Genomic DNA, 19,952 nt, shown 5'->3' on the forward strand with positions numbered 1-19,952 from the left:
AGCTCAATGTTGTACATTTCAGATTTTCTTCTTCAGATATTCTCAAAAATTCCCAATCTAATTCATTCTTTATTTTCCTTAATCCTAACTTGAAAACAATCAGGGGTTGATATTTATGCTTAATGCATTGCTAAATCCCATCCTTCACCATTGTTGACGTTTTTCAGGAATATGACTGCATCTTTCTATTAAATCAATTCCACACCAGTTGAAGTGTGAAACTAGACACAAATATTTTTCTTAATGGGTTTATTTACAAAATGTACTATTACATATGTCTGCTACTTACCTACTACCCCCATGTTTACAAATGCTCTAGGTAATTAAACAATGCCTTTCAACCGTGTATCTCAATATAACAAATGTACAACTTTTTCTTTTAAAACATAATCTTTATACCACACTCAAATAATTACAAAACAAAGAGAATTTTTTTTCCATGTTTTGTATAACCCATCACTGTGGTTGTACCTACACCAAATGGACTGCAGCGGTTCAAGGTAACAGCTCACCTCCACCTTCTCAAGGGCAATTAGGGATGGGCAATAAATGCTGGCCTAGCATGAAAAAAATAAAGAAAAACAAAATACAGCTGCAGCTGGCCAGGTGTGTTTTGTCTGCCATTTAATGGGAAAGTACAGGGTAAGGAAAACAAAATACAACTCGAAAACAGCTTGGGTTTATCGGCTATAATGACTTCCTTGCTAGCAAATCATATTAACTCTTTACTCCCCACACCAATGTTATGAGACCCTAATACATGATCTTAAAAATTACATAAGACAGTTGAAGCAAATCACATCAGCTATATCTGTGTAGCAACATTAAACATGTCATACAATATGAAAAACTGAAGATGCAGTTAAAATTCAGAAGCTACAGAGTAATTATTGAATACAAGCAAATGACAGATTATCACATTAACGTTTTTTTTATATTTTGACAGGACAAAATACCCTGATACATTTCACATTTTGTGTTTGGTTGTGTAGTATATACACTTAAATGATGTTACTGCTCTCCTTGTAAGCAATACCAGATACTTTCATGAACGACAAGCCTGCAATCAAAGAGAATAATATTGCAACAGGAACTGCCATGAAAGACCAGCCATATTTCACTTCAGTCTTGCCAATGTTTAAACCTGTATTGACTTGTATAGTCATTTCATCTGCAGCCATCATTTGACGTACAGCTGATATCCAGTAGGCATACATGATGATTGACAGTGCATACAAAGTACCTAAGTGTAAGAGTGAAGGGTAGAATTCAATTAAAATGTTTCATTTTTAGACTTTATTAAATCTGCTTACAAATCAAAACATTTACTGATTTTAAAAAGTATATTGTGCCTTCAGATAAATTTTAAATAGATCATTTTGACTGATCCATTGACATCTCCGTTGAATGTGAAGACTGTTCATTATTAAGCTGCATCAGTCCAATATATTTACAAGAAATGATTTTTCTACATCTTTGAGAGTTCATTTGGAACATTAGGAAGTTATTTTTAATTTGTTCCTGCAGAACAACAACAACCTTCACTATACAGACTTTCAGAGGCAGGTGGAAAAATGCACACTGCGCCAAAGATGGAAAGATTAGAAGTGATGAGAAGCCTGGTAGAAGAAATGGATTTTAAGGATGAACTTAGAGAATGAGAAAGAGATGAGGTTTAGATATTGAAGTCCAGAGTGTAGAGTCTCAGTGGCTTACTGCAAAACCGCTAATATTGGGATAACGGCAGTTTTGAGGTGGGGTGGGAGGGTGGCGACAAGAGGCCAGAGTTTGATGATTTAAGTCCGGGGGCAGATAGAAATATAGGATCTGGACTAGGCCAATTAGCCCTTCAAGCTTCTTCCACTATTCCAGTGGATTGTGGTTGATCTGTGCCTCAGCTTCATTAACCCATCTTTGCCCTTTGTCCCTCAAGATGTAAAATGAAAGTGCATGGGATTGGGGGTAGTGTATTGAGATGGATAGAAAACTGGTTGGCAGACAGGAAACAAAGAGTAGGAATAAACGGGTCTTTTTCCGAATGGCAGGCAGTGACTAGTGGGGTACCGCAGGGATCAGTGCTGGGACCCCAGTTATTCACAATATATTTTAATGATTTAGATGAGGGAACTAAATGTAATACCTCCAAATTTGCAGATGACACAAAGCTGGGTGGGAGGGTGAGCTGTGAGGAGGATGCAGAGATGCTTCAGTGTGATTTGGACAAGCTGAGTGAGTAGGTAAATGCATGGCAGATGCAGTATAATGTGGATAAATGTGAGGTTATCCACTTTGGTAGCAAAAACAGGAAGGCAGATTATTATCTGAATAGCTATAAATTGAGAGAGGGGAATGTGCAATGAGACCTGGGTGTCCTCCTACACCAGTCACTGAAGATAAGCATGCAGGTGCAGCAGGCAGTAAAGAAGGCAAATGGTATGTTGGCCTTCATAGCGAGAGGATTTGAGTACAGGAGCAGGGATTTCTTGCTGCAATTATACAGGGCCTTGGTGAGACCACACCTGGAACATTGTGTGCAATTTTGGTCTCCTTATCTGAGGAAGGATGTTCTTGCTATAGAGGGAGTGCAACGAAGGTTTACCAGACTGATTCCTGGGATGGCGGGACTGACATATGAGGAGAGGTTAAGTCGGTTAGGATTATGCTCGCTGGAGTTCAGAAGAATGAGGGGGGTTCTCATAGAAACCTAAAAAATTCTAACAGGACTAGACAGGGTAGATGCAGGAAGGATGTTCCCGATGGTAGGGGAGTCCAGAACTGGGGTCCCCGACTGAGGATACGGGGTAAACCATTTAGGACAGAGATGAGGAGAAATTTCTTCACCCAGAGAGTGGTGAGCCTGTGGAATTCACTACCACAGAAAGTAGTTGAGGCCAAAACATTGTATGTTTTCAAGAAGGAGTTAGATATAGCTCTTGGGGCGAAAGGGATCAAAGGATATAGGGAGAAAGCGGGAGCAGGCTATTGAGTTGGATGATCAGCCATGACCATAATGAATGGCGGAGCAGGCTCGAAGGGCCAAATGGCCTACTCCTGCTCCTATTTTCTATGTTTCTATGTTTCACCCTCAAAAAATCTACTGATCTCAATTTCGGCCATTTCAGTGGTAGTACTGGAGGAGGCTACAGGAAGGGATTTATACACTAGGATAAGAATTTTAAAATGGAGGTTTTAGAAGACTGGGAGCCAGTGAAGATCAGCAAGAACAGTGGCAGAAGACGATAAGCATTTGCTACAGGATAAGGTGCGGCCAGTAGAGTATTTTAGCATCAGTTGAAGTTTACGTAATATGGAGCATGACAAGCCAGCATTGGAATAGTAGAATTTAAATGCAGCAATAGTATAGCTAGCGGTTTCAGTGCAGAAACTGAAGCAGGCAATGTCACACAGTAGGTGACAGAAAGAATGCACAGCTTACGAATAGAAGTTCAGGCTGGGATGGAATAGAATAGAATGATCTGGATCAGCCTGCGACACTAACCAGGAGAATGGTGCAGAGATATGGAGGTAGAAGTTGGTATGTATTTGGCACATTTGCAGTGTCCAAAATGGGCACAAGTCAAATTCAATGTGTAATGTTCCGTATCAGAATGAGGTTGGAGGTACACCTGCCGCCAGATATATTCAGGTATACAGTAGGTTTCCCTGGCAGCAATAAATGCAGGCATTATTTAAGTGTTAACACAGCTCCTGCTCCTGACTGGAACACTTGGCAGCAGATTTCAGAAGTAGCATTTAAAGGGATCCTCATCGCCATTAAGGAAATTCTCCAGTTAGTTGTAGCAGGTCTCCGGAATATTTTTGGCAGGTTTCTTTTTATGAGATCCTTTTGCAGAATGAGTTTTTGGAGGGAAAGAACAGTTTCACAAGAATTTCTGGTTCTGAATTACTGAACCTGGACCCACCAAATCACCTGTCAGTGAACCTGGAAAAATGTATTAATTTTGCTTCCAATCTCCACCCCTCCATCATTTTCACATGGTCCATCTCTGACACTTCCGTTCCCTTCCTTGACCTCTCTGTCTCAATTTCTGGTGGTAGACTGTCCACCAATATCCATTACAAGCCTACTGACTCCCACAGCTACCTCGATTACAGCTCCTCACACCCCGCTTCCTGTAAGGACTCCATCCCATTCTCTCAGTTCCTTCGCCTCTGTCGCATCTGTTCTGATGATGCTACCTTCAAAAACAATTCCTCTGACATGTCCTCCTTCTTCCTTAACCGAGGTTTTCCACCCACGGTCGTTGACAGGACCCTCAACCGTGTCCGGCCCATCTCCCGCGCATCCGCCCTCATGCCTTCTCCTCCCTCCCAGAAACATGATAGGGTCCCCCTTGTCCTCACTTATCACCCCGCCAGCCTCCGCATTCAAAGGATCATCCTCCGCCATTTCCGCCAACTCCAGCATGATGCACTACCAAACACATCTTCCCTTCACCCCCCCTGGCGGCATTCCATAGGGATTGTTCCCTCCGGGACACCCTGGTCCACTCCTCCATCACCCCTTACTCCTCAACCCCCGTCTATGGCACCTCCCCATGCCCACGCAGAAGATGCAACACCTGCCCCTTCACTTCCTCTCTCCTCACCGTCCAAGGGCCCAAACACTCCTTTCAAGTGAAGCAGCATTTCACTTGCATTTCTCCTAACTTAGTCTACTGCATTCGTTGCTCCCAATGCGGTCTCCTCTACATTGGAGAGACCAAACGTAAACTGGGCGACCGCTTTGCAGAACACCTGCGGTCTGTCCGCAAGAAAGACCCAAACCTCCCTGTCGCTTGCCATTTTAACACTCCACCCTGCTCTCTTGCCCACATGTCTGTCCTTGGCTTGCTGCATTGTTCCAGTGAAGCCCAACGCAAACTGGAGGAACAGCACCTCATCTTCCGACTAGGCACTTTACAGCCTTCCGGACTGAATATTGAATTCAACAACTTTTGATCTTGAACTCCCTCCTCCATCCCCACCCCCTTTCCGTTTCTTCTCCCTCCCTTTTGTTTTTTCCAATAATTTATATAGATTTTTATTTTCCCACCTATTTCCATTATTTTTAAATCTATACCTGTAATGCCCTGTCAGTCTTTCCACCCCACCCCCACTAGAGCTGTACCTTGAGTGTCCTGCCATCCATTCTTAATTAGCACATTCTCTTAGATAATATCACCACCTTTAACACCTCTTTGTTCCTTTGTCTGCGACATCTTTTGATTATCTGCTCCTATCACTGCTTGCTTGACCCTACAACCACCACCGCCCCAACTTCTCTCCCCCCACCCCGCCACCTTAAACCAGCTTATATTTCACCCCTCTCCTAATTTTACTCAGTTCTGTTGAAGGGTCATGAGGACTCGAAACGTCAACTCTTTTCCTCTCCGCCGATGCTGCCAGACCTGCTGAGTTTTTCCAGGTAATTCTGTTTTTGTTTTGGATTTCCAGCATCCGCAGTAGTTTTTTGTTTTTAAATCAGGCACAGGACTAGCTGTAAGGAGTACAGCAAAGACATGCCTAGGCTGTTAGAGGAGAGCAAAGGAGGCAACAGCGCCAGCCAGCAGCATGACAGTATGTGTGTATGCTGAAACAGAACATCACCCTTGAGCCTCACAGAGGCACAGTGTTTAAAGTGGCTGTGATTCAACAAGGAGGTCATTTACCCTTGCCACTTGTTGTGAGAATTGGGGCCTGTGATCAGCATATGTAGAGCAGCGCATGGCCTATTAAGTCACAGGCCTGAATTTTTCAGATGGCGGGATCTCGTTTCCAACCGACTCCAAGTGCCCTGCAGCCATTTCACTCTGGAGGGAATCCCGTTCCTTCAATTTCACACTCCCCCCCCCTGCCTAAAAACCCACCAGCGGGGGAGCGTAACATTCAGGCCACTGGGACTCTAAACCATTATATCTCGGGCTTCTTCTAAACTGAGCGACTGGTGCCTCAATATCAGCAACAGCCACTCAGTTGTTGTTGTGCACACAATCACTGAGCGGGTCACTTATGCACTGTTTGTGAGGTGACAACAGTTCAATAGTGTCCTTCATGGAAGTTGACAAACAGGAAGAGAGAACTCTAGGATTTCCTAGGGAGATGGTGGCGTAGTGGTAATCTCATGGGGTTCGTAATCCAGAGGCCCAGACTAATTGAAAGCTAGTCTTAGTAATTGGCTATGTTGGAACTGTCCTACTTTTTATATATAGGGTATACCTGGGCTATTTTCCCACATTGTCAGATAGATGACAGTGTTGTAGCTATACTGGAACAGCTTTGCTAGGACCATGGCTAGTTCTGGAGCACAAGCCTTCTATAGTACTGCTGGGATGTTATCAGGGCCATAACCATTGCTGAATCCAGTGCCTTCATTTCTTGATATCATGTGGAGTGAATCGAATTGGCTGAAGACAGGCACGTGAAATGCTGGGGACTTCAGAGGGAGGCTGAGATGGATTATCTACTTGGCACTTCTGGCTGAAGATGGTTGCAAATGTTGTAATATGCCTTTAAGAGACAGCAGCATGATATCACTAGAAGGGAAGTGCGTCATGTGGTCCAGTTTTAGTTTCAATTTTGGTTGTGAGCAGAATACAGCACAACTCTGATATCTTGAAGATTTATACCTATGATTAACAGTTCACATGTGCCTAGTCTTAATAAATGAACACACGTGTTTACTTAATCCCTTATGAGCGATTGGAGTCTCTATATCATTGTAAAAACACAACATGGTATTCAGCAGCAATCAGTGTGGCAGCAAGATTAAATACAGGTATGGCATGGTGAAAGCCTTATATCATGCTACATGGCATGAGATGACCCTCAACATTTTGGTCTGACCATAACAAAGTCAACAAAGCGTAAGGGAATGTTGGGAATGCAGTGTGCTGACTGTGCAGATAAACTTTGAAGATGCAGTGCTCAAGTAAAGAGCTGGTAAGCAGACAGATCCCTCGTGGTGAGCAGGACAGCACATCAAGAGGACCAGCACTGGGTTTACTCAGTCAGGAAAGGCGAGCGAACAGGTTGTGGGCCTGAATGATAGTGAGCGAGGGAGAGTCAAACCAAAAAAAAAAATCGTAAAAATCGAACCAAAGAAGTTTCCAACTGTAAAGGTTAGATCTTTAGAAAAGCGTGTGAAAGCAGCCACAGTGACATTCATCCCAGCTACTACAGGAGAAGGAAGGTCAAAAAGATATTTTCAAAATGTCCACAAAATTCCCCAGTTTGAATTGGAATGTGACTGACCTATTATCTGAATTCAAAATGTTTAAGCAGCGTACAGAGCTACAGTTTCTTGATTCAGATGTGTCTGAGCCAGAAAAACAAGCCATAAAAATTTGCCTAGCAATTGGAAATGAAGGTCTACACAGGCCGAACACGTCAGTATTAACAGAAGAAGAGCTAAAGGGTCCCCAAAAGATATGGACTACATTGGAAGACCAGTTAAGAATCAGGTTAAACTTCCGTATTCATGTCATTTCGACAACAGCCTACAGAATCCATAGACCACTTCATCAGCAGATGCAGAGAAAAAGGTACATACTGTGATTTTATCGGACGTAGGACTAACAGACAGAATTGTTGAGTTGGTGATCGCTCCACTCCCATGGAAGCATTCCAGAGAGATCCAGTATACAAGCCCAAAATGTACAGCACCGACAAACTACTCAAGGATGGACACAAGTACAAAGTGATCCTCGTAGGTCAATGAAACTTACAGGTCCTAAGTACGATCCCATTGTTGACACACTCACTGGAACACCCAAACCTAGGAAGCCAAATGAAAGGTGTGGCCTTCTGCATGCACCAAGGAAACGCCTAGATTTTCATCAATTCTATAAGGCATGTGGCAGAAAGGGCAATTAGCAGCGGTAGTGCAACAGAGCAAAGGCTGATGCAGCTACAAAGAACTGTGCACTCATCCAAACAGACCGTACACAAAAGGTACCTTCAAGCAATAAGAATGACCATCCGGTATCCTGTCAGAAACATATACAAGAGGTGATTGACAAACCAGAAAGCGACAATGACGTGCACAAAGAGACAAAAAGCGGTGAACACATGTTTCACACCGTCAGTCTCATGGAAAACATTGGTGCCATCTCACCATCCGAAGTGTTCACCAAGATTCGAATTATCTGCCCTAAGAAAGTTGTTAACTATTCCTTATTGGCCAAGATTGACACAGGGGCCAGTGCCAACAAACCACCTCTGTGAATTCCACAGACATAGAAGGCAATGGAGAAACTTACTGCTCTGAAACTTTCAGAGTACCACAGTTCACAAATTTCATGTGCAGGATCCAAAGTCCTGGAGTACAAGTACAATCAATCCTCCTAGGTGTCACAGATTTTCTACATCATGGAGACTAAAGGCCAAGTGGTTGTAGGTTTATTGGCATGCCGTGACCTCGCACTAGTGACAATCCATGGAATCAGTCAGATCTCACATGGCAGATCAACCTCAGAAATTACTCCTATCATCTCGGTTCACGACCTAACATTGAAACATCCAGGCTGTTTTGACAAAATCAGCAGTTTCAAGGGAGCTGCAATGTTACGCTTGCTGGAGAATGCAAGTCCATCAACTGTTCTGGTACATTTTGTGAAAATGTCAACAGCTACAAGAAGCAGCAGCAAAAGATTCTACAATACAGAAACTGTGAAAAACCATCTTTGAAGAGTGACTTGATTCAATTCAGCTAGTCCACAAACATGCGAGAAAGTTTTTGCCTTATGGGGATGAGCTAGGCATCTCCCATGGCAGGGCACCATACCTGAATCGTTGCAACCTGTTATTCTTCAGCAACTTCATCACTCACACATGGGCATGGATCGGACAAGAAGACTCACAAGAGAGACAGACTATTTGTCAAATATGAACAATGACATTCAAGTTATCAGGAAGTGTGAAGCATTTGAAGAGCAAATGCCAAGTTAGCATAAAGAACCATTGATTCCACATGAAATTTCTACCTATCCTTGGTCCAAAACTGCATCCAATCTCTTTCATGTCCATGGCACTGACTTCATTGTCATCGTCCACTACTTTACCAGGTGTTCCATTATTCAACGACTGCACAACACACTAAGCAAACTGCCATGCACCTTCAGTTTATTTGGTGTACCGAGAGAGATCTTTACGGATGACGATCCACAATTTATTGGTAAGCCTTTTCAGGAAATGTGAGAGAAATGGAATATTGATCACACTACTTCCTCTCATTACCCTAGATCTAACAGCCTAGCTAAATGAATAATTCGCTCAATGAAATCCCTAATTCTCAAATGTAGACAGACCAAGCAAGATCTACACACTACAATGTTACTTCTGAGAGCAACTATTCCATCATCAACAGAGCTCATGTTTTGCAGACCAGCGCACACCAATTTACCCAGTCTGACACATTCTACACTCTCAGAAACTAGAGAGCAACTTTTAAAACTGCAAGAGAAAATGACCAACGTGCACAATGACAATGCCAGCATATAATTGCCAAGTTTACAGTTGGGACCATAAGTTCACATCCAGGATCTTACAGAAGGTTACATGGCAACCACTCGAGGTGACAAGGATTTGTTCGGAACCAAGGTCCTATGAGGTCATTATACATAAAGGTGCAACAATGTAACCGAGGACAAATCAGATCCATTCCAGCTCCTCAAACGCCATGAAGTCCTATTGCATCGCAGATTAGATCCCAAATGCAACCAGGAACATCATTCAAGACTCACAACCCCACAGGTCACTGTGAGCAATTAAAGAAACCGCCTGGCAAGGTTACCATTATAAGATCTGGGCGTGCCAACAGATTACCTCTACACTTTAGAAACTCATAGATACATCAGTTCTATACACTTATGCAATACTTCTTTGGAAGGGAGAAAAGAATCTTTAAAAAGAAAGGGGGATGTTGCAGTATGCCTTTAAGAGATGTCAGCATGACATCACAAGAAGGGGAGTGTGTCATTCAATCCAGTTTTTGTTTCGCTTTTGCCTGTGAGCAGAACACAGTTCCAATGTCTTCAAGTTTTATACTCATGTATATCTGTTTTCATATACCTAGTATTAATAAATTAACCCACAACGCGTTGACCCAATCCCTTCAGCCTTGTCTTTTGCACTGACATGCTGGGCTCCCCCATCATCAAGGATTGGGATGTTTCCGGATTCCACTCCTCTGGTTAGCTGTTTAATTGTCTACCAACATTCACGACTGGATGTGGTCAGACTGCAGATCTTTTTTCTGATTTGTTGATTGTGGGATCACTTAGCCATATCTATTGCACATTGCTTCTGCTGTTTAGCATGCATGTAATCCTGCATTGTAGCTTCACCAGGTTGGCACCTTGCTTTTAGATATGCTTGGTTTGGCTCACCTGCACTTCCCCACTGAACCAGGGTTGATTTATTGACTTGATGGTAACGGTAGAGTGAGGAATATGTTGAGCCACAAGGTTACAGACTGTGGTGGCCCACACCGCCTCATGCTCAGTTTTGAGCTGCTGGATCTGTTCTGAATCTATCCCATTTAGCACAAGTGGTAGTGTCACACAACACGATGGACAGTATTCTCAGTGTGAAGATGGGGCTTTGGCATCACAGGTACTGTGCAGTGGTCACTCCTACCAACACAATAGGTAGGTTGGTGAGGGTAAGGTCAAGCAGGGTTTTCCCCCTTTGCTGGTTTCCTCACCACCCTGACTTTATAAACCCGACACAGCCATGAAAAGTTCTCATACCACCCAGGACAAGCAGTGGGAAGAAGCTAGGTGCAATTTACATAGTGCAATTTACATAGTGCAAGTAAAACAACACACTGTCCAAAAAATGTATCACTTACCAGATAGCAAAAATATGGCCCCCACAATTTTATACATCTGGTAATTTTCAGAAAACGCTTTCAAAGTAATGATTATGCATCCAATTGTAATAAATATTACTGCCAAAAACATCAGCGCACTCCACAAACGACGATAGACTAGAAAAACAAAGAGCACAAATTTATAATTTTAACAATTTTTTTCTCATATGTGAATATAATTCCGCATTTTAATAGTGCTGAAGGGACTCATCTGACAACACTGCTGCTGGAGCTAATCTCTACAAAGTGCACTAACATCTAGTGAATACAAACAGATTCATGCACAGCTCTCTAATGGTTTTGCCAGTATGTACAACAGTTTAATGTAACAGCCTTTTGCCTTTCAGGGTGACACCTCTGCACATCAATTCCTTTGAGAGCTTCAGGAAAAAAGTTACACTGAAAAACAAATTTTATGGGGGGAATTTTAACCTCAAAAAATGGAGGAGTTTGGGTCAGGTGGGGGATTAAAAAGTCAAAAGTCTGAATCCCGTCCCCATGCCACCCACTTCTGGTTTTAACAGAGGTGGGACAGGGACCGTGGCTGACCAACACAATCCAAGGTGGCGGGTTGGCACTTTGGCTATTATAAAGAAGCGGTATGCCTTATTGCCTCAGGAAACCCGCCAGCAAAACTCAGGCAAGGACTACTGTATTCAGGGGAAAAATGCCCTTCCACTTTCTGATAGATCCAGCATCCCTGGCTCGATCCCCCCAGCATTGGATACACATTCCCCTTCTGATCTCTGCTGCCCTCATTTGGAAGCCTCTGATCTCCTCTCTATCTTCCAAACTCATCTCCTAAGGCCTCCGATATCCGCAACAGCCCCTACAACCTCCCCAAACCAAGATCACTGATTCCCCCCAGCTCTGACCCCCGTCTTCCCCACTCCAACCTCCACCTCCGACCACTCTTCCCACTCAAGCACTCACATTGGCTCCCTCCCACACCAAAATCAACCTCTCATCTCTCCCCTAATTGAAGTGTGAACTTAGCTCCTCCAAACTGCTACCCACCCTACCAGAAGCCAAAGTTATTAGGTTGGCTCCCAGACAGGCAACCAGTTGGGGACCTCATGGGCATAATGTGGAGTTAAAGGTTGCAAGTCAATGTTCCCCTTCATGCTGGAAAGTTTAAACTTCCAGGATGCAATGGAAGCCTGAATTCTGGGTTTGCTGTGCTATTGGCCTCCCAGCTCATGGCAGGTCAGGTAATTTAAATTTGCCCCTATATATTTATTTTATTGGACTTTTACAGAATATCACAGAATATTGCAAAAAGGTCTATTCTAATTTCAGAAGGCACCTCAATTTAAAGGAAAGAAATAGTCAGTCAAATGTAGAACTACCACTATTCTTGCTTATGTCATATACTTCTGAAAGCCTGAGGAGGAACTTTGATCAAACCACAGCCATACTATATAGCTGTAATGCCTAATCTGTTGGCGCTGGTGTCCATACACATCAAAACTAGTGAGGTAACTGCAAATGATTATGCAAAAATACAAACTTCATACATAAATATATGCGCAAGCAAGAACAAACACAAGCAAGAATATGTAATATGTCCTAATTTTCCTCCTAATCTCCCCTCCTTTCCCCCAATCACTTATGCACGCCTTTGACCATCACACCATCTCTAAAGCTTTGTTCGTTTGTTCTCTTTTCATTCTTCAACTATGCACCCCCTGGTCCTCCCTCTTTCTCCCTTTTCTTTCCCTGGGGTTCTCTCTTTCCTCACATTCTCTTGTCCTTTGGTCCTCTTGCTGGGTACCTGGGGGCTACTTAAGGCTATTCCATGATTGGTCAAAATCTTTTTCTCATCCTTCATGACTAGGAATTTTAAACTGCTTGCTTAAACCTAAAAAAGGGAACCAGCAGGAGCTTTGTGTGCCACATCAAAACAACATGCAGGCTGCATCTTAAGACATTATGGCTGCTTGATACAAAGAACACGGAAGTTTATAGGAAATCTACTTGCATTGATCTTAAGCACAGACCCTCATCATCTCTATGGAAAAAGTTAGCAGCTGCAGAAGAATATAGCCAAATCTTCGATTATACCCACAATGTATACTCCTACTCTCACTGAGCCTGCCCATCTGAGAGGCAGAGTGAAGTTAAGTTGTTCACTGTCATCCATTCAATCTACTATCGTTGATTGTGTGAAATCATAAAAATTATGGAAGAGTGCTAAATTTGGTCTGTTGCGTTTGTATCAGCCTACTTGTTTGACCAAAGTTTTTCAGCTATGTTGAAGAAAATTGTAAGTTCCAGACTTGAGAGTCAGTTTCAGGTTTTTCTGCACATATTTGTTCCTTTTTGAAGATGATAATGGCTCAGGTCTTCTGCAAAGCGGCAACCATCATCAGATTGCCACTCCACTCGAACTTCTGCCTGCTCCAACACTGCTCCATGTATAGGCGGGGAACGCTAGTGTCAGGGGCGAGGGTGTGATTGGGAGAGGGGGGAACAAAGGTGCCGGGGTGGTGGGGTTGGGGGGTGGGGGACAGAGTACAGGGGGATGAGGATGTAACTGGGATGGTAGGTGTAAGGAGGAAGGAAGGTGGGACCGGGGGGTAAGGTCAGAGCAAGGGAAGAGCTCGGAGCGAGTCCTGGGAAAGGAAGGAGTCATGGGGGGGATGTCCGGGTGAACATGCAAGGAAGGGGTCGATGGAGTTGGTGGCTGCCTTCTGGGGAGCAAACTGAAGGTGACATGGTAGGAGGGAATGGTGAGAATGAGAGGGGCAGAGTGAGCCAGAAGGGTGGGAGGGTGAGGGTGTATGAGTAACAGTAGAAAGGATGGTGAGGATGGTTGGTGAAGACTTGGAGGCAGACATGTGCCCTGGGGGTGAGAAGGAGGTGGTCAGGGGGGTTAATGGGGATGGGAATCGCAGGAAAATAGGGAACGTGCATGTTCACCTGGACATCCTGGAAAGACAAGGGTTCGGGTTGGTGGGTGATGTGGAGAGGTCGACAGTGATGGTGGGAAGGACATGGGTAACTGGGGGAGGGGAAAGGACAGGGGAGCTGAAAACAAACCTTAATACGGCTATGATGAGCCGAGCCTCATTTTGGATGGGCACAGGTGCTGCATGGGAGTGCATTCAATGGTTGGACAGAGATGCAGGTCAGCTCAGATGGACAACTGAAAGAGAACGCCAGCAGGCAGCGTTGAAAACACACAGGACATTGAGATGAGTGTGATGGAAGAAGGCTCCGCGTGCATGGGAGAGTGCTTGCACGAGGCTCCAAAAGACCCTGCCAGACACACACTTCTCCCCTCCGGAATCACTCGTGGTCCAGCTGCATGCAGCTGAATTGCCAGTGGTTGTTGGGGGGATGTAGGGGGGAACTCGTGAAGCCTGTGAATGAAACTGAAAGACACCATAATGCATAACTCAGTGAAACTGAATATATTTTCAGTTTATAAGGTGACAAAATGTTAACCCGTGCAAGCACCTGTGATCAGAAATTCTTAACTTTTCTAGGCCTGCCACATTTCCTAGGTGCTGCCCTGACATCTGCAGGAGGGGTGGAGACAGCCTGTGCAATGGTTGGCCCTGTTGCCTCTGATGACTTTGGCATGCTTCCTCCAGAGAACCAAGGCCTTGAGGGCCCGTCTTCCTTAGGCTGTCCTCCCCAGAGGGAGAGGTTGAGGGGGGGTCACAGGCAAAGGGGACTCGGGAGGGACAGGAAGACTCTGAGATTCCCCAATAGATGACCCAGGGGTGTCCAGCTGCTGCTCCTCCTCCCTTCGGGTGCCTGAAGTCCTCGGCCTGACTCCTTGAGGGGAAGGAGCACCTGGAGGGACTTCGAGGTACCCCGTTTCCCCCTTGCGTTGCCACTGTATGAACTCACCCAATGCTACCGTAATGGAGTACAGGTCTGTGTGCATTTCTGTGTTCTGCTGCACCTCGGTCTCCATGGCGTCCGCCATCTCCCCTTGGAGAGCTCAACATGCACTCATGTGGGCATCACTTCATCAGAGAAAAGGCAGACACACTCCTCCAACTTGTGTACCACTCTGTTGAGGGCTTCCAACAGATCTGCGTGATGCTTCCTGCCTTTTGCTGACTCTTCACGATGAGTTGGAAGGCCAAATCCAGAGGCTCATCATCTGACTTGGACCTCACAGATGCCTCTTCCCCAGCAGTCCTCCGAGTGCCGGGGAGCTCAGCTGAACCTACGTCCCCCTGGAAGCACATGTCCATGCAGTGACCACCAGATTGTGAACTTGAGCCTGCTCTTGATCGAGGTCCCACCAAGGTGTGTGTCTCTGCGCTGGTAGAGGGTCGGGATAAGCACTGTGATGGGTCTTCCAGGCTGCTTATTTCCAGCTCTTCAATGGAAGAGGTGTCCTCTTGGCTGGAGGTGAGGATGTGGATGGAGCTGAGGGACTGGCTGGCTGAGGGTGTCGGTCACTTGGCAGAGCTCCCTGTGAACCATAGTAGAGATAATTTGTGCATGTCAGAGAATCAAAAGCAGGAGAGAGAGAGCACTCACAGTTGCATTGAAAGAAGGATGATGTGGTGCAGGATCCTCAGTAGGTGCTCGCTGCTGACCTCACCATCACCACAGGCATGGTCTATGTCCTCACCAGTCAGCACAATAGCATGCTCCTCAAAGTGAGTGAGGGGCCTAATGTGGGCCACTCCACCCCTAGTCTGGGACCTCTCTCTGCTGTTGTGAGCTAGCTTCTCTTGCATTGAAACAGATGGGGAGAATGTGAGCAGGACGCATGGCACTGCGTGGAATGTTCATGTGGTGAGCAGAGCCATGGACAGGATGAGGACAGAAGCTCCAGAGGATATGTGCCTGATGGGGGTGTGAAGGTGTGTGTGAGAGTTAGTGATGTTGTCCTTTGAGGTGTGAGATCCCTGTGAATGTGTGATGGGTTTATGAGTGTGTGAGTTGAGAGTGATGAGAAGAGTGACTTACCCTGGCAGAATGGGTGAGATCATTCATCCTCTTTTGACATGGGGTGGCTGTCCTCTTTTGCAGGGTGTTGGTACTGACCACCGCTGCCACTGCCTCCCGTGCTGGATTGATGACCTTGCTTGGTGGTCTTCACCCAGACTGGGGGTAGAGGACATCACAGTGGGCCTCCGCTGCATCCAGTTGGTGCTTGAGGGAGGCTCTGCTAAATCTGGGGACAGCATACTTCTTCCCTTTGGTAGCCATCAGTTCCCAGCAGCTTCCTATCCCTTGAAGACTGCTAGCTCTGTGAAGGGGTGGCTTTAAATGTGGCTCTCAGATTACTGAAGTCCTGAGGTGAGACTGGCGAGGGTGAATCAAAGCCTGCCTTGCCAACAATCCAGTGTGTTTCCCGGGTATGAATTATAAATGAGGTGGGACATGCCGGGAATGGGACGATATGTTGTGAAAAGCCACCATTATGGTCGGCAGATAAAACGTCCTTTTCCTGCCCGCTACCGCACTTAATACAAACGTGGGAGGATTCCGCACAATATCATGAATTTCCATTAGCTCTAAAGTCATTGTTTTCTTTCTAAATTTATGTTTTCAAGATTTACAGTAATAACAGAAAGCTAGTTTTATATTTAAAAATCCTGAAAAGAGCACCCAATTTATTAGATAACCAACTTCAGGAAAAATGTCCCTATGTCATAGTCGGGGGAAGAGTGTTGCTTCCTGTTTCTGCTCTGCCTCTGCTATCTTTCTATCATCACCTTCCCTTTAGGTTGTCGGGACTTTTAGCTGGCCTCCACCTTTAAGCAAGTATATGTCTTCATTGATGGATATTTTTGGCAGCAGCATACTACACAATATAACCACTCTGACAATTTTCTTTGGAACAAATTTCAAGACCCCATCCAATTCAAAGCCAGCTAAACAAAATAAGTGACAACCATTCTCCGATTCATTCCTTAGGGCAATGCATTGACCAATCAGGGTCAAGCTGCCGGGTTTAAATTTCAAACAATGCTTGGCAATTAGCTGTCAGTCACCATCAATTGGTGGATTCTCCATGGTAATACGTCTACCAATCTGAGTCCACTTGCCAACCAATCAGCACTCTCATCTCATATCTTACAAATTGTTGTTTTCCACAAGTGTCCTGATGAGTGCAAGATGAAAAGCTTTGAAATGTCTCTTTTTTCAACAATATTCAGGTTTTGTACTACCAAACAACTAGTTACAATTCAAATAATAGACTGGATGTTTTTTGTTGCGGACCTAAGGGCTGATTTTGCACTCCTAAGCTGCCAGTGTTGAGGGGCACTCATAGTGAACATATCATGGATGCATATAAAGTGATTTTCTGATCATTAATTTTAATAGACAAAAGATAATGGGTGGAGAAGGATTTAAGCTGGATAAGACCCAAAAAATGTACAATGTGCATTTAACCCACAGCCACATCGATTGAAACACAGGAAGGACTCCAACTTTGTGCTACCACAGATTACCATGATTTCTGCATGCAGCTAACCCACCCTGCATTTTTCATTGGCTGCCTGCATCAGAAGCGGTCCCAATATCACAAGCACCTAGCACTATTTAAAGATAGTTTGAACTTCTTAAAGTGAGTGTGCATTGTGGCTGCTGGACGTGCTGAGATCTTTGGGAATAGTGTAGTGTGCAACAATCATGGGTGAGAGAGGGCATATTGGTTTTCTGACTCTGCATTGGAGCTCTTGGTTGAAAAGGCAGAACAAAAGAGATGTCTTGCATCCTCAAGGTGATAGGATGCCCTCTAGGCACTTGTTCAGCAGGTAGTGACAAGAGATCAGGGCCAGGGAGCAGGCCCTTTGCTTCTCCTGTTTCTGGGCCCTTTATCCCACCCCCCATTTAACCCTCCCCTCACATCCTTCAGGTGCCCAGAACTGGGAACCATAGTGACAAGTGGCTCAACCTGTTTTATATAGGTTTGGCAAAACTTCTTAGCTTTTTTACTCTGTGCCTCTACTTATTAAAGCACACTGAAAGCTCAAGTTTCAATATGATATGCTTTACAACCAAGGATTTGTCAGACAATGCAGCAAACATTGGAGACCATGTTTATAGGCCACCAAACAGTAGTGGTAGTGTGGCACATGGTAATAATCAGAAGATTAGAGAAGCATATAGTATGGGTAACACAGTGATCATGGGTGACTTCAATCTGCATATAGACTGGGTAAACTTAATCAGCAGTAATGCTGTGGAGGATGAGTTTCTGGAGTGTGTTAGGAATGATTTTCTAGGCCAGTATGTTGATGAATTGACTAGAGAACAGGCTATTTTAGATCTAGTATTATGTAACAAAAAAGGGCTAATTAATAATCTTGCTGTAAAAGGACTTTTAGGGATGAGTGACCATAATATGATGGAATTTTACATTTTGTATGAAAGTGAGGTAGTTCAATCTGAAGCCAGGATGTTAAATTTGAACAAAGGAAATTATGAAGATAAGAGGGGCAAATTGACTGAGGCGGATTGGGAAAATATATTAAAAGGTATGACAATACATAGGCAATAGATAGTCTTTAAAGAAGTGTTACATAGCTTACAGCAATTATATAGTCCTTCAGGGCACAAAAACCCAAAAAAGTCAGTCAACCACAGATAAAAAAGGAAGTTAAGGATTGTGTAAGACTAAAAGAAAAGGCCTATAAAGTTGCCAGAAATAGTAGTAAACCTGAGGATTGGGAGGATTTTAGAATACAGCAAAGGAAGACCAAGAAACTGATAATGAAAGGGAGAATAGAATATGAACGTAAACTAGCGAAAAATCTAGAAATAAACTGTGATAGCTTCAATAGAGTACGTAAAAAGGAAACATTTGGCTAAGACAAATGTGGGTCTATTACAGGCAGAGTCAGAAGAATTTATAATGGGGAATGGAGAAATGGCAGAGAAGCTAAATGATTATTTTGTGTCTGTCTTCACTGAGCAAGATACAAGAAATCCCTCAGAATTAGAAATCCAAGGGACTAGGAAGAATGAAGAACTGAAGGAAATTAGTCTTAGTAAGATGGTTGTGTTGAAGAAATTAATGGGACTGAAAGTTGATAAGTCCCTGGGACCTGATATTCTACATCCCAGAGTGTTGAAAGAGGTAGCTATGGAAGTAGTGGATGCGTTGGTAATCATCTTCCAAAATTCTATAGATTCTGGATTTTTTTTTTCATTCATTCAAGGGATGTTGGCTTCGCTGGCTGGGCCAGCATTTATTGCTCATCCCTATTTGCCCTTAAATGGTTCCTGCAGATTGGAAGGTAGCAATGTCACCCCACTATTTAAGAAGGGAGGGAAAGAGAAAATGGGGAACTACAGACCTGTTAGCCTTACATCAATAATAGGAAAAATGCTGGAATCTGTTATAAAGGCTGTGATAAATAGGCACTTGGCAGGGTGTGATTAATGAGGTATTGCAAGGTCAGTACATGGGTCCCAGCTATTCATAATATATATCAAGGATTTGGATGTGGGGACCAAATGTAATATTTCCAAGTTCACAGATGACACAAAGTTAGGTGGGAATGCGTGTTGTGAGGAAGATGCAAAGCAGCTTCAAGAGGATTTGGACAGACTTAGTGAATAGGCAAGAACATGGCAGTTGGAATATAATGTGGAAAAATATGAGGTTATCCACTTGGGTAGAAGGAACAAATATGTAGAGTATTTGTAAGAGGTTATAAAGTGTAGATGTACAAAGGGACCTGGGTGTCCTCGTCAATAAGTCACTGAAGGCTAACATGCAGGTGCACCAAGCAATTAGGAATGCTAATGGTATGTTAGCCTTTATCGCAAGAGTATTTGAGTACAGGAGTAGTGAAGTCTTGGTAAATTGTATAGAACCTTGGTTAGACCACACTTAGAGTACTGTGTGCAGTTTTGGTTCCCTTACCTTAAGAAGGATATTATTACCACAGAGGGAGTGCAACAAAGGTTGACCAGACTTCTTGTCAGGATGGGGAGACTGATCTATGAAGAGAGATTGGGGAAACCGGGCCTGTATTCTCTAGACGTTCAAAGAATGAGAGGTGATCTCATTGAAACCACAAAATACTTAAAGGGATAGACAGGGTAAATGCAGGTAAGATGTTTCCCCTGGTTGGGAAGTCTAGAA

General features: G+C 44.0%; 1 protein-coding gene across 2 annotated transcripts in view; it reads right to left on the reverse strand.

The window, feature by feature from the left end:
- Positions 1 to 234: 234 nt before the first annotated feature.
- Positions 235 to 19,952, reverse strand: part of LOC144682830 (transmembrane protein 182-like) — a 71,029-nt gene continuing 51,311 nt past the window's right edge. Inside the window, exons 5-6 of one of the 2 annotated variants that reach the window (XM_078545599.1) lie at positions 10,853 to 10,990; positions 235 to 1,243 (exon numbers count right to left, since the gene is read on the reverse strand). In XM_078545599.1, coding sequence (XP_078401725.1) covers positions 1,002 to 1,243; positions 10,853 to 10,990 — 380 coding nt within the window. In that variant the 3' untranslated portion in view covers positions 235 to 1,001. The remainder of the gene's footprint in view (positions 1,244 to 10,852; positions 10,991 to 19,952) is intronic. The other variant, XM_078545600.1, reaches the window with a different exon arrangement.

This window comes from Cetorhinus maximus, chromosome 7 (assembly GCF_964194155.1).
Source record: "Cetorhinus maximus chromosome 7, sCetMax3.hap1.1, whole genome shotgun sequence".
Taxonomy (NCBI): Eukaryota; Metazoa; Chordata; class Chondrichthyes; order Lamniformes; family Cetorhinidae; genus Cetorhinus; species Cetorhinus maximus.